Here is a 15,405-nt window from a genome sequence, read left to right as displayed (position 1 = left end):
TCTAAAGAATGGGTTATCCTAATTGCCATTTATCACTTTCAAATTATTCAACCTACAATGCAATTTTACTATGGACGCAAGGCAAGTTCTAGAAAATCAACATGTATCGACTCACACCACAATAAAATGAGACATAAAAAGTATGCTCGATAAGGCTCAAAAATCTCACAAAACTGGGTAAACACAAGGTGATTTAAAATACAAACCTGTTTAATTGCTCAAAATTTCAGAATTTACACAAGTGCTCGTGTCAAGATTTTCATGCCAAATTTCACAATATTCAAAAGAAATACCATGTTTTTCAAAGTGTAAAATTTCACCTCAGTCCTATTAATTCATGCTGGCTAATTAGGCAAAAGTTATTTAACTGTCATTCTCACAATGTTGTTCACACACAAAGACAATAATTAACCAACTCATTAAATAGGGGGAATGTAAACACTAAAATTTCACACTTCTGACATTGGCAAGAAATAAGACATGGACATAAAAAAAATGAGGACAACCCAATTTAAGTGAAGTGCGAACATGTCAAACACATAACAACTAAAAACATCTGCAAAGAAGTTCGCTACATCAAATCCTACAAACCAAAAACACACAAAAGCGATAAAGACATAACATAAATCTAATCCTAAGGAAGTTTTCTGTCCTCCACCCTCACTCTAGTTCATGCATTGTCCCCAATGCAATGAAGTATCACAACAAAATAAAAGAAAACTGAAAAACAAATAAAACTGAAAATAAAACATAAATGAGGGTGAAAAGGAAAAAAAACTCTAGTGATCGGCCGGTGGTGGTGGTGGCGGAGATGGATAATCTCCCGTGCCTGTGCCTCTCAGATAGCCCCTCATCATCTGCTCGTGATACTGCTGAGAACTCCACATTTGCTGTTGCATATCCCACATCTGATCCAGCTGTCGCTGCATGGCCTGAGAGTCTGTCCTCTGCTCTGCCATATCTCTCTGCAATGTCTGCATCTGCTGACCTAACTGCGTCCACCCATATTCTGTGTCTGGCTGCCCCTCTGAGTGATGGACCTCCTGGTGTACCTCCTGAGCTGCAGAATGTTCAGCTGCCTCCTCAACTACTTGCTCTCCCTGAGCTGGCTCGCCCTCACCATACTTCTTCACCCATCCAGGTCTCCTAAAGTAAGGAAGTACAGCTTCATCAGTATCCACCAAGTGACACTTCTTCAGATAGTCAAGCACAATGTGCTTCGCCTTGGTTTTGGCTAGCCCCTCAAGTTCTTCAGCTGTATATACCTCAAGAATGTCGGCAATAGCAGTAACAATCAACCCCATCCCCAACGGGCTAGATGACTTCTTCGGATTCTGCATATCTAACAACATATCCAAAATCCCGTATGACATATTAATTCTGGATTCCCTGCTATTGTGATCCAACAGTGAATAAACAACAACCAAATCTTTTATGCCCACCTTATTCGCCTCAGTTAACCCGCAAATATTATATTTATACCACTTGTAGGCCATAATGATAGAAATATCCTGAATGAAGTTTACCTTAGAATCTGTGACGAATTTCGGTTCCCCAGAGACTTGTTGCCACATTGCGTTCTTGTCAAAACTCGGAGGTATGATGCGAATGCCTCCAGCAGGCATACCGAAAGTGGTTCTCAACCACGCCATATTCATCCTATACTCCTGCCCTCGCATCCTGAACGTATAGTCTGGTTCAACACCCTCTCCTCTAGCTAAAGTGGTGAAGAACTCTCTAGTTAAGTCATGGTACACTGTGTGATCACTATCATAAATCATCCATAACCCCCACCTCCTTATGTAATTTTTCAGCAAACTTAGCATTTTTGTTGTTTTTTTCCTTTTTTTGAATACTTTTGTTATTTTCTCTTTTTTAAATGGAAAACAAGAAGCGTTTGTGGAAGAACCAAACACTTTTAAGCATTTGAATTATTCAATTATATAAGTTCAAGCATGCTTATAAATACCGGGGACTCAAGCTGGATTTTGTACATAAATTTTTTGTTCAAGCTCAGCCCAAACGGGCCGGATCTAGAAGGGTCATGCGATATATGACCCAATGACACCGCTAGCATTTACACTAATTTTTCAATTTTTAATATTTTTTTTTAATAATTTGAAGAGGGGGGACGATTGTGGAAGAAATCAAACCTACAATCTAACAATTTGCTGCTATATAGTTCATTGGTATATGTATTTTAAATATAGGTTTTAATCAGTCACATATGTTATTTATTAAAATTTTATTTTATTTATGTAGTTTTGCACATATAATATTTCAAAATTAATTTATTAATATACCATATCATATGTCGATTAAGCAATTTTTTTCAAAAGTTGGCCTAAAGGTTCATTTGAACATATTAAGATTCTAATTCAGTGATTGTAATGTGTCTTATTATTTATTAATTACAATATTCTGATTTCTGAATAAACTTTTCTTTTCAATATACCATTCTTCCAAAAACTTAAGAATTACTATATGGCCCTTCTTTCAACAAACAAACTGTCTCCATTTCTTCATATTATGTAGTTCAACCTCATCACCAACTAACATTTTAAGCTGGCCTAGCTACAACTTATCTCATCACATTTTATAACATACAACGCAAAGTAAAATAATATGTTTCAACTAGGTGACCTATTACTAAAATTCTAGAATCAATGTTATTCAATCAAAAGAAGTACTAAAATTTAATCATAAATATAATAACCAGTGAGAATTTTATGACCTCAAAAGGACGAGGGATGATCAAATGTCATTTATTCTAAGCATCACAAAAATAAAAACCAAACATTGCGTTTGAAACCCTAAACAATATTGTCGGTGATAAATCGAAGGAAGGTGAGGATGACTTGAAGGCCCGGGGCAAAAAACGTGTTATAATGGCCTGGTCATAGGATCATGATGATACAAAGCAATGCGAAAATACAAACTTTTAAATATGAAAAATCGGAATTTTTAAGTTCGTTTGACATAAAAACATTGGCTATTTTGGGGTGTATCTATCTTGTAATTAAAGTACAATTAAAGATCTCTGAGTTGCCTAAGATTGATAGGAGAAATATAATTTTGATCTCCATCAAGAAGTTGCTTCGCAAGTAGAACATTAGCTGCCTCACTTGGATGATAAGGATCCCAAAATACATGCTTTGAACGATCTTCACACATAGTAGAGGTCGGTCCACATGGAATTATCCCTGCAAATTGCCCTCCATTCCCACAACAGGCTTTTGTTGCTGTTGTAAACCCTGCATAATTAATTTCACAGCCAACTACTTAGAATTATAATTTTAGTAGAGCGTAATCGAGTCGAGTCGCAAATTCTTCATAATTAATTTAAAAGCATTCGAAGTGGACTCAATGTTAATCGAGTCAAGCACCAGTTCGAGCCACTCGAGTCAATTGACAAGTTGAATTCAAGTATCAATATACTCGACTAGACAAACTCGCTAGCTAATATTTACGTTATAAGATAATATTTGTTAGGGCATATTATGCTCACCATATTTATCATAATTTGTGATGACTTCCATGACTAAAGCATAGACATTGGCATGAACAAATGTAGATCCAGGAAGATTATCGTTCAATTGAGCAAGCAAATCTTTCAATCTCCCATTGTATTGAATTGCCAATTTATTAGCCAATTCTACACATTCATTCTCCTTCAATTGATTTATTGTCTTCTGATACGGTATGCACCCTATTGGTCCAACATTTCCAATCACAAACTTTCGAGCATCCAATTTATATAGCCTCTGCCATATATACATTTTAAAAATATTATAAGTGTGATTTAATGTAACTCAAAAACAACAACAATTTTGAATTTTAGTCCTTAGTTGTTTTAAAATCGAACCGGTGGCCAAATCCGTAATGATCATTGATTTATATATAGTTCAATTGGTTTGATAGCTGATTAAACCGCTTGAATAAAAAAAATATTTTTATAATATGTATATAAAACTCGTATAAAATTGTAAAATTGAAGCAAAGTGATCTTTTTATATCTACTATCATTTTATCAAATATATCGTTAAAAAATAATTTGAACATTCCGATCTATTAATTTTGCCGAATTTTTTTACTTACCGTAAGTTGGTTTTTGAAATGATTGAGCATGTCATCAATGAATGCATCAGGACTTTCAGTAATTCTTGCTCCTACCGAGAGAACCGGAAGAAGGTAATTATTTAAGAAATCATTAGACCCAACCGTAATAGAAAATATTGATTCCTTCATAATAAAATCTCTTGCTTTGGATGCACCCAACAATTTATCAATTTGTTTTCTAGTAATGTTAAAATAATCTATTTGAATGTCCATGCTTAGCCTATTTACCTGCAATCATAATTTTAAAAAAATGATTAATATGTTGAAGGAAATTAATTAAAATTAATTAATTTGTATGTTTAGTGTTGTTTACAAATATTTTTCCAGTTGCATTCATAATTCCTCCTCCTCCTGAAGCATAATTTACACCATATAATATAGCTTTTCCTGTGGAATTTGGAGCTAAAAATGGAACTGCATAATTTGGTTGCCCTAGTTCTTCCCCTATAAGCCAAAAAAAAAAAAAACAAGCATGATAATGAGCAAAACAATATATAATTAAAAGCAGATAAAATAACAATTAGACTTTAATCTTAAAATGCCTCAATTTGTTGATGTTTAAATTCGAAACTCGAATATTTTAAAAAATTATGACAAAGGATATTTAATGTCAATTTATAGGAGGAACTAGGGGAGACAGGATAGACGGTCGCCTTTTCAAACCTCTGGCCGCTTTTTTACCTCATAAATTCGTATCATTTCTGATTCCATTATTGATTATTTAGCTAGCAAACAATAAGTAAATTCTTACCTACAATGTCACCAATGGTTCTTCCATTGGTGTACCGGCCGGTAGGGGAACCATCAGAAGCCTTAAAATCGATACCATTAGGCCGGATATCCGCTTTAGACAGAGTTTGTAAATAGTTATTATTTCCAGCATCGACCAAAGAATCACCGAATATAAAAGAAGCTCCCAAGCCAGATTTATCACCATTTGCAGCCTCACTATGATAACTCAACTTCATAAAAGTAACAAATAAAAACAATAAGGCAAATGTATGAATACTCTTTAAGGCCATTATGAAATTTTTTGATGATAGATAGAACTAAAATATGGTAGAGAAATGCCTATTTATGAGTACTCATAGGTGAAACTTGTAAACTTGTTTGTATTTGGTAAGACCTTTTAAATTGGAGAGTGTAAACAATTATTTGGTGGGAAGATTAATAATGGTTTCAAATGGGTAGTTCATCAAACAAATTTTGTTGCATAATTTTTCTTATGTGTGATCAAGTTATGGACTTTGCTTCTGCAATACGTAATTGGGTCTCATTTAAGGGTCAAACAAATTGGAATTATGTTAATATTATTTTTATAATTTAGTGACCTAAATTTAAAATTGATGTTTTTGTTTTTTATTGGGTGTTTACATGGTGAATTGGTGATGTTGAGACAGCCTAGCCCAAGCATCAGCCGTGTAAGATTCATGATTTGGGCTTAACAGTGTCTAAACAAGAAGCAAATTATCCAATGGTCCCAATCATGCATTGGTTGCCTACTTATTTTTGTTTGGGATGTTTACTAAAATACTTAAAAAAAAGGGTTAATGTCACAAAACACACACGAATTTTACACGTTTTCTCATTTTAATCACACAGTTTAAATTTTTTCATTTTATGCACAAACTACCACTTTTTCTCAAATTCATGCACGGTGCTGAGATAACACTCATTCATTGGTGTAAAATGACCTCCACTTCAGCGAACTATACCAATGGAGCCGTGACACCTCATCATCATACATGAATTTGAGAAAAAGTGGCAGTTCGAACATGAAAATGAGAAAATTTAAACTGCGTGATTAAAATAAAAAAACGTGTAAAGTTGGTGAATTTTTATGACATTGACTCTTTAAAAAATAAAGTATTTAGTATAAAATTTAACCCCAAAACTATAATAAAAAAACCCTACTCCAGCACATTTAATATTTTATTTTCAATGATTAAGGCTTTATTAAATTAATAATGGTATTCATGTAATTTACTAAATGCAATAAGGCCGTTATCGTTAATTCCAAACCCACTAACCCAACTTTCCCTTTTCCCCTCTCACAAATTCCAATAATACCCTCAAAACTCGACCGTTGGAGACACACACCACCGACATCTACACCCACTCAGTGTGAGTGATGAGTCTGTGAATCAAACAAAAAGAATCGAAATCAGACAAGAAACAGTTGAATTTAGCTTAAAGATGACGATGCAAGAAAGTTTAGAAACACAATCAAACCCTAACCCAGTAATCAGCATCTTCAACAATGATCAAAACCCTAAATTATCGCCCTATGAACAGTCAAGAAATGATAGAATTAAATCAAACCTCGAAAGAATGCAAAATTTGGGTCTGGTTAATCTCTCTCGTCAGCTCAACTCCCTTACTTCTCCTAAACGTACCCCGAGAAATAACCCGTCATCGGAAAAATATTGTTCCCCGTTGCCGCCTTCTGGGCCCACCAGAAGATCCTCTAGGTGATTAGTCATTTTTTTTAACTTTGTTTTTTCATTTGGTTTTGCATTTTATTGATGTGTATATTGAAATTCGTTATATATGTTGTTCGCCCGCACGGGTTTGGTCTAGCGGTCTAAAGCTTTAGCCATCTGGGTGCCAGAGTCTAGGCCCAGTCCACGTCCCGGGTTTTACAGTGATCCTGAGCTTTGGCTCGGGGGAGTGAGTCCTCGTCACAAAAAAAAGTCTTAAGATTAGTTTTTTTAGGGGTCATTTTTTGTGTTTTAATTATTTTTGATGGGATTTAGGTTGCACAATGCGACGCCTGTTAGTTACTCGGAAGCAGCATTGACAAAGAGGGATGGATTATGGGAGGATAAGGGTGTAAGGCTAGAGGAGGGTTCGAAGCCGGAGGTTTATACAGAAGAACACGAGAAGCTGTTAGGCAACACTGAGAGGAGCTGGACTCTTTTCGTGGATGGATGTGGGAGTGATGGAAAGCGGGTATATGATCAAGTTAAGGGAAAAACTTGCCACCAATGCAGGTGAGTGACAATAAGTATAGCACTATAGCATTATGATTATGAGTTTAGTACTTGCACGGAAACTTGTTAATTGTTATGTTTTGGTATTTTCTGTTTGTTTCCGGAAATGATTCTGAAATTCTGAAGTTCTATATCTATATACTATTCTCATAAAAAATATTGTTTGACCATTTCTCATTTTAGTGTTCTCCATTTCAATGTTTCCGTTTCCGGACAACATAGGTAGTATATTGAGTGATATGCTTTTGCTTGAGAATATGATGTCAAGTCTTCAAGAAAAAAATTGTATTATTCTATTAGGAAATATGCTGTTCATGATATTGTTAGTGCCATACTTGGAAGAAGCAGCTAATAGTAGTTGTCATTGTATGTGAGTTCGCGGTGAAATAAATAATATGTTCATGGCACTTTTGGAAACTAAGTACATGTGTTTATCCACAATTTATGAAGTGCATATAAAGGGTAATCAAACCATTAATAGCACCTAAGTTGCACATATGGAGTTTCTTATAATCAAAGATATTTACTGAAGACAGATAATGACTGAAATATGGTTAATTAGTTGCTAGGGCTAGTGGTAAAAAAATGTGGTTTTGGAGGTGCTGTCCCTGCCCCTATCCCGGTCCAATGAAGCTGGCATCATAGCAAAGCGGTGGGGTTGACTAAGTGGAAGTGGTTTTACTATTTGTTCTAACAGTAGCGTTGTCACAGACTCAAAGCTTATGAAGAAAATATATAAGTTTGTGTTTTAATGTTATGTCTTATGTGATAGTGATACTTGTGGCAGAGGAGCAAAATGCCAATGGCACAATACATTCAAAATTTGTTTTGGACGTGTATATATTACACAAAAAACACAAAATCAAAAATTCAATTACCTATTTCATTCTAATAGTCATGTAGCCCGAGTATATTTGCATATGCACTAGGGTCATAAAATCGTACTATTTATGCAATTTATGTAAATTCATAATTTTAGAAGATGTAAAATTCCTTTTACTATTTCATTCGGATTTTCATGTTGCTCTAGTATTTGGTATGCACTCGGGTTATTAAATCATCCTATTTATGCAATTTATGTAAATTTATAAGTTTACGAGATGAAAACTATATTCAACAGGCAGAAAACGCTAGGTCACCGTACTCACTGCTGCAAATGCCAACTAGTCCAAGGACAGTTTTGTGGAGATTGTCTATACATGAGGTATAATTTCTTAGAGGATATTTCACTTTATTCGTATATGTATGCAGTTAATGTACCTTTGCAACTTAATTGTATAAGTTATAGCAATCTAAGCTTTCATTTTTTATGGCAACAAGATACGGGGAACATGTACTTGAAGCTCTAGAAGATCCTAATTGGATATGCCCTGCTTGTCGTGGAATTTGCAACTGCAGTTTGTGTCGCCAAGCAAAGGGTTGGGCTCCCACCGGAGCTCTTTACAGGAAGGTAACCATGCTAAATATTAACATTTTTAGGCTTATATTTTTGGAAGATATATTTTGAGCTAATCATTTCCACCTTATAGATATCAAGTTTGGGCTATAAGTCAGTTGCACATTATCTCATTCAAACCCGAAGGTCGCAAACTACAGGAGAGGTTAATTTGCCCACTGTCAATCAAGTTTCAGCAAAAAGGTCATTGCCCTTTTCAGACATGGAGACACCATCGAACATGTCTCCACATATCAAAGATGAACAAAGTAAGCAATTAATGGCCCAATCTGAAGATACAAAACATGATGATGAGTTGAAGAGTGTGAAAGAGGAAGGATTGCCATACAACAGAAATCTGAGCACTGCTGGTCAGAATGAAAAAGAGAAACCACCGCCTAACAGTGCAAATCTCGAATCTTATGGTCAGGAAAATATCCCCGTTTCAGGAAATGATACACAGTCTGGGATCCTGGAGCCATTAGGAAGCGAGTTAAAGAATGAGAAAGACGGGAAACTGCTCGACAATGGAAATCTTGATGCTGCTGATCAGAACGAAAAAGAGTAATCACCTAACAATGGAAATCTCGAATCCAATGGTCAGGCAACGATCCCCATTTTAACAAAATATACAGAGTCTGAGATCCTGGAGTCTTTAGGAAGTGAGTCAAAGAATGAGAAAGACGGGAAACTGCTCAACAATGGAAATCTATATACTGGTAGTCAGACAAAGATGCCCATATTAGAAAGTGAAACACAGTCTGAGATCATGGAGAGTAAAGGAAGCGAGTTAAAGAATGAGAAAGACGTGCAACTGCTCAACAATGGAAATATCAATACCAGTAGTCAGGCAAAGATGTCATCAATGCCCGTTTCAGAAAGTGAACAACCTGAAATTATAAAATCAGCAGAGGTCGACCACAGAAATATTTCTGATGCTGAGCAGTCCACAAAAGGTAGTTTATCTGATCATGAACAAGAAAAGAAATTGCATGTTGAGGGTGGTGACAGACATGCTGATGATCCCATTGGCACATTAGAGAGGACGACGATCCTCAAGAAGAAATCTGTACGCACTGCTGAACTGAGTCCAGACAGTATTGGTGGAAGATTGCGGCAGAGACGTAGAATGAGTAGAGGCTGAGATATGGAGGGAGGGCTCTGGTTTCGTTTTTTGCGTCAGCTAGTTTCAGGATAGGTAAATTTTGTCAAATTCACCAACTTTTGTAATAGGCCTTTTATAGGCTGTTTTTGGTGAATTATTCTGTACAATCTTTGGCATAGAGTATGTAAAGAATAACTTATTCAGAAACTATAGTGTTGAAGTAGAACTAGTTCATCAAAAACTGACAGATTTGCTGCATTTTGGATTCTGATGAACGCATATTAGGTATGAATTTAGTGATGAAGATAAGATTCATGCTACTATGTTCTATTATATTTTTGTTCCTGGTTCAATCAATAGTATGAATTGTAGGTGTGAGCGAGTGATCGGTTCAGTTAATTCCGGCCAATTTAATCAAAATTGCATTATCTGAATTATTTTGTCGCTTTAACTGATTAAATTAACTCATTTAACCAAAATATTAAAAATACAAAATCAAAACTGGTTTGTAAGATAATATAGATATATGCGTTTTCATACTTCAAGTCCAATGAATTTACATATGAGATATTCATGTTAAGGATAATATTATCATTTGAACATTAACTAACATTTGTTACTTTAAGAGGATTGTTTATTTGCTAGTCTTCATTCATTGCATAATTTTTGCAAATATGAACTGAAACGATGATTGATGATGAAAAAATAATATTTATATAAGAATGGAGGGAAATAATAATGATTTTGAAATATGGTTGATGATGACAACTCTAAGAGGTTGTGTTCTCAAAGGAAACCTACTACATTATCATGGTAAAATGCCAAAAAAATATTAGCTTCCATTTTCCTTAATGGATTCCCACCTAACACTTTGCAGTAAATTTTAAAAAGAATTGAACATCATTAGAAAAGTAATAAAGGGTAGAATTATACAAAATCGAACCAAACCGATAACCAAATCAAATCAAAAATTTCAATTTGGTTCAATTCGGTTCAATTTCACAAATTCTATTTTTAGCTTGATTTAGTTTAGACATTAATATATACTATTAATTAAAAATCAATCAACTAATTCAATTTGGTTTAGTTTAATTTGACAAATTTTAATTCCTTAAAATTTCAATCTAATTCGATTTTACAAAAAATATAAAATTTAACTTAATTCAATTCGATTTTAATCAAATGCACATCGTGAGGTGAATCTTAATAAAGAGAAAAAGGCTGATGTATAAAAGAAAAAGGAAACAAATTATTTTCATCATTTGATTACTTTACCACTCAATTATTTTCAACATAAAAATAAAAATTGATGTATGATTTAACATAAAAATGTGAGTATGCAAAGTGAGAGACAGTAGTAAGACATTTAGTGTTTGTCTCATTGGTGGAAGAAGTATGCATTAAAAAGGCAATGCAAAAGCTAGTGATTGGAGCAAAGTGCCAATGGTTGTAATTATGATAGAGTGTTTATCCCATATAACGGATGTGTCACGTCATTTTTACAACAAACCAATAATCATTTGCGATAGGGAATCTTTATTTATTACTTATTTTTTTATCATTAAACATTTGCACATGACTAACGCCTTATTGGTTTGTTGCACGAATGACGTGGTGCTACCGTTGCGTTGTATAATTATTCAATATCTATATTTGACTGCTGCAATAAAAAAATTAATGGTTTAGTCCTTTTTATGCAGTCAACCCTTGTATTTTGACCAGCATGAGTTTAGACATTTTAATGATAATTGTCTTATGGTATGGTTTTTCGGTTTCAATTTTGATTTTTTATTTGACAATTTGGTAGTTCATTCTTTAGCTCAAATGGCTTTGCTAGACTCAGATGAGTATCATTGCAGATTTGAGTTTGCCCGTCTGATTTATTAGTTCATATAATGACTCATCAATCGGCTCTTTCTTTTTATTGATGGAAAGTTCTTTCCTTAAAAAAAATGGTTGAATCTTCTGTTAAATCCGGGTACAAAATCGTTAAAGAAATTAAAATTGAGATATCAAATCGTTTAAAAATAAAGTATCAAATTGTTAACATGATTGAAAATGGGATATCAAATTATTTGAAAGTGACTATTAAATTGTTAAGGAAACTAAAAAACCCTAATTGTCATATTATATATGGGGACCTCACAGTAATTTGCTGTATAATATATTGTGTACTGTTATGACCGATATAATTTTTTTTACAAAGTAATTATCTTTACTTGCATGCTCGGTAGTATGAACACATATACGGACACCGAAAACAAACACTTACTTACGGACACTGTTATATTAAATATTCTATAAAAAATAAAAAAAATTATCTAAAACGTCATCAATAATATAGTTCTAAAATAAAAAAAACACCGATCGAATAAAGTGTGCATACAGTTTCACTTGGATGCTATCTTTAGCTGCTAATAAGAACAGTAAATTCCTTCTCAGATTGAAAAAACATGTGAATTTAGGATATGTTTTTATTAAAGACTCCAAGTTGTAGATGATTTTGACTTAAGATTTTAATGCCTTCTTTTCAGATCAAAACATTATAAGCTTCAAACATTATAAACTTAACAATAATCAGTTTGAATTTAACTAAAGAACTGAGTATCCATTAATGATACCAACTTTCATTGGACCTCACTACATGAACTCTCCTTTGTATTCATCTGATGGAACCATAATTGACTTATCTTGTGTTCGTTCACAAAAAAAATTATATCTTTTTAATAATTTTTTATCGGAAATAGACATATATATTTTAAATTAATTGTTTACAGGAATTAACAGAGTTAATATGTATTTTTTATTAATAAAAATATGTATTTTTTAAAATTAAATCAGACAAATCACAGTATGAAAAAAATTGGAAATTCGAACTTCCGACCTCATGTATATCGAAAGATTTGGCCATTAGACCGAGCTAATTAATTTACTAAATCAGCCAATTAATTTACTAATAAGATTTGGATGAGTTAAAGATAAAATCTTGGAAACATGTCAGAGACAGTAGGTCCCATAACACCTAACAAATTAAATAGGCATGTCATGACAACAAAAACATTAATACAAAGGAATGCTTGTGATATTAATATTAAATTCTCCTTATTTAATTCTTCTTTTAAAGTCTTAACTGTTCAAAGAGTTTGTTGTTGTGTGGCCTTCAGGTTTTGCCTTTCAACTCCATTCAATTTTTTTATATATATAATAAATTAATAAATTTTTGGCAAGAAAGTGATATAAATCTAAGATATCAATCTTATTATAAAAATTTAATAATGAAAACAGAAAACAATAAAAAACAAAAAAAAAATCAACATGGTGTAGATGTAGAAGCATCTCAGCAAGTTGAGAGGTGTTGAATTATTTATCAGATTTTGTATCTTTTGATACATTAATTAAATAAGAAAAAAGGGTCATTTATGTCTTTAAAATTTGAATACAAGATCAAATAAGTCCTCAACATTTAAAAAAACTCAAATATTGCCTTTAAAATGAACAACTATGCCCTAATTCGGACAAACAAGCCCATAATGTCTTATTTCTACGTCAAAATTGAAGGTCTGGTGGTTCATATTTTAAGACGTTAGGGGCATATTTGAATATATTTGAACGTTGAGAACTTTTTTGATCCTGCAGCCAAACCTTAAACGCATAAATGATCATTTTCCCATTAAATAAAGAAATACTAAAGTTGTACTCTTTTCTAATATACAAAAAAATAATTATTTTTCTTTGTGAAAGTAAATTATTCTATAATTTATAATCTAAAATGCAAACCAAAATAAAGAATAATTATTACTAATGTTTGTGCAACTATAGTTTAGAAACAAAATTAAATCTTTTAACTTTAATGGCTTTGAATTTTAAAATTTTATTTTATTTAGAAAATAGCATTATAATTTTTTTTTTAAGAATTCTCTAAAACATCCTTATCTCATCTAGAAGTTGACTAAAATATAATGCTAGATAAGTATGAGATGCTAATAATAAATAAGAAACAAAATGATTAATACTAATCCAAGTAGATATTCTCATTTTGTTTATTCATCTTGCAGAATTGACATTGTCCAAATTTATCTAATCTCATAAACACCTACCAACTACTGCTAATAACACCTAACAGCCAATACTACAATCCAAGTATATGGCTAACTACCATAAGCTTCATGAACTTTTTTTAAATGTCTCATTAATTGATAATTTACATATATGTTATATAATTTTTTTTATAATTTTCTATGCTTAATATTTTATTTTCTTTTGTAACATCTAAAGTATTGAATTTGATAGGAATATATAAAAATAAAATTGTATAATATTTAATGTAAATTGTAAACAATGTGCATGACACTTCTTAACAATTAAAATGGTATAGTGGGAATAGTTTATTAAGAAGGGAATTGATTTTGATAAGGAATATACTTAATATATATTGAAGGGAAAATAATATATTGAGATAGACATCCTACCAAATGCTAAGCTGTTTTATTCATTAGTCAATTGAAACCAATTTTTAAAGAGTTTAAACAAATATGTTCATTCAACTAGTTCGACCAGAAATTGAAAAATGAATTTATTTTATTTTTAATTTTTTTAAAAAGGTTTCTAAATAATAAATCATTTTAAAAGCTTATTAAACATAATAATCTTACAAATTAGATCCTTATTTGTTTACTAGGCAGAGTTTAATTCATTTATTAATCCTATTTATCAATTAAAGTTTATGTATGCATATAAATATATAGATTATTATAAAACATATATTACTTCAGCAGCCTATTTGATTTTTTAAAGTATTAAATAAAACATAGGGTAACAAATGGAGGGAAAATATTTCCAATTCTATAAAATGTTAATGAAAATTATAAAAAGCAAAAGAAAAGGGAGAAATATTTAAAAAGGTAAGAAATTGAGGTTGAATTTTTGGAGGGGGTTGGGACTTTAGTGGGACAGAAAACAGCTTTTACAAGCTAAGCTGATTATTTGACTTATTTTTAGGCTTTAAGCCATATGAAATTAGACCACTTGAAGAAAAAAAGTTTCAATTGGGTCCCAACACTTATATTAATAAATTAGTAACTGTAAGCCATAAGAAAAAAAAATACGAATATACTTTTGCTCCATTTATTTTTCTTTACATTTTTTGATGCTCTGAAAATTTCAATTTTTGAAATAATATTATTTTATTTTTAATATTAATCAGTTTAGTTCATAAATTAAAAATAAATTAATAATATTATTAACTATAATACTTTTAAGAAAAATACAAAAAATATAAAAAATATCTAATATATTTTTATTATGTTTGAATATGAAAAGAAGACAAATAAATGGGAGGAAAATAATTGTTCTAGTTTTTTCTCTGTATTTTCAGCTACTTATAAATTATAAATTATAAATTATAATAATTTTTAATATTTTATATTATATTAATTTAAAATTATTATTAACATTAAGATAATAAATTAATCATAAAAATAATAAAAAATACAAAAAGTTTTTAAAAAATGGAAAATAAAAAATGGTTTTATAAACAGCATAAAATTGGTAATTATTTTAAAATAATATATGCTATAATGAAGAAAAAAATCAGAAATAGGGGGTCATTAATTAATTCTTTTTAATGGAGGGTCGTTAATGAATTAAATTAAAGAAAAAACTAAGAGCAATTTGCAATTGGTTTTGGCAAAGTCAATGTCCTTTCTTACTGTCTATTTTGGATTTACTCTATCACTTCACACAAATTAAAAAAG

The 15,405-nt window shown here is 31.7% G+C and overlaps 2 protein-coding genes across 2 annotated transcripts; one reads left to right on the top strand and one right to left on the bottom strand.

The window, feature by feature from the left end:
* Positions 1-2,854: 2,854 nt before the first annotated feature.
* On the bottom strand, positions 2,855-5,156 carry LOC126654807 (GDSL esterase/lipase At2g23540-like). Its single transcript, XM_050348801.1, has 5 exons — positions 4,871-5,156; positions 4,433-4,563; positions 4,099-4,347; positions 3,509-3,764; positions 2,855-3,254 (listed from the first exon to the last, which is right to left on the bottom strand). The coding sequence occupies exons 1-5, from the start codon at positions 5,139-5,141 to the stop codon at positions 3,031-3,033; spliced, it is 1,131 nt and encodes a 376-aa protein (XP_050204758.1). The 5' UTR covers positions 5,142-5,156; the 3' UTR covers positions 2,855-3,030.
* Positions 5,157-6,172: 1,016 nt separating this feature from the next.
* Positions 6,173-9,910, top strand: LOC126657754 (uncharacterized). Its single transcript, XM_050352519.2, has 5 exons — positions 6,173-6,590; positions 6,876-7,112; positions 8,233-8,316; positions 8,433-8,562; positions 8,642-9,910. The coding sequence occupies exons 1-5, from the start codon at positions 6,316-6,318 to the stop codon at positions 9,113-9,115; spliced, it is 1,200 nt and encodes a 399-aa protein (XP_050208476.1). The 5' UTR covers positions 6,173-6,315; the 3' UTR covers positions 9,116-9,910.
* Positions 9,911-15,405: the final 5,495 nt, after the last annotated feature.

This window comes from Mercurialis annua, linkage group LG7 (genome assembly GCF_937616625.2).
Source record: "Mercurialis annua linkage group LG7, ddMerAnnu1.2, whole genome shotgun sequence".
Lineage (NCBI taxonomy): Eukaryota > Viridiplantae > Streptophyta > Magnoliopsida > Malpighiales > Euphorbiaceae > Mercurialis > Mercurialis annua.
The sequence above is the reverse complement of the archived record's forward strand: the minus strand, read 5'-3'. Positions and strand labels throughout refer to the sequence as shown.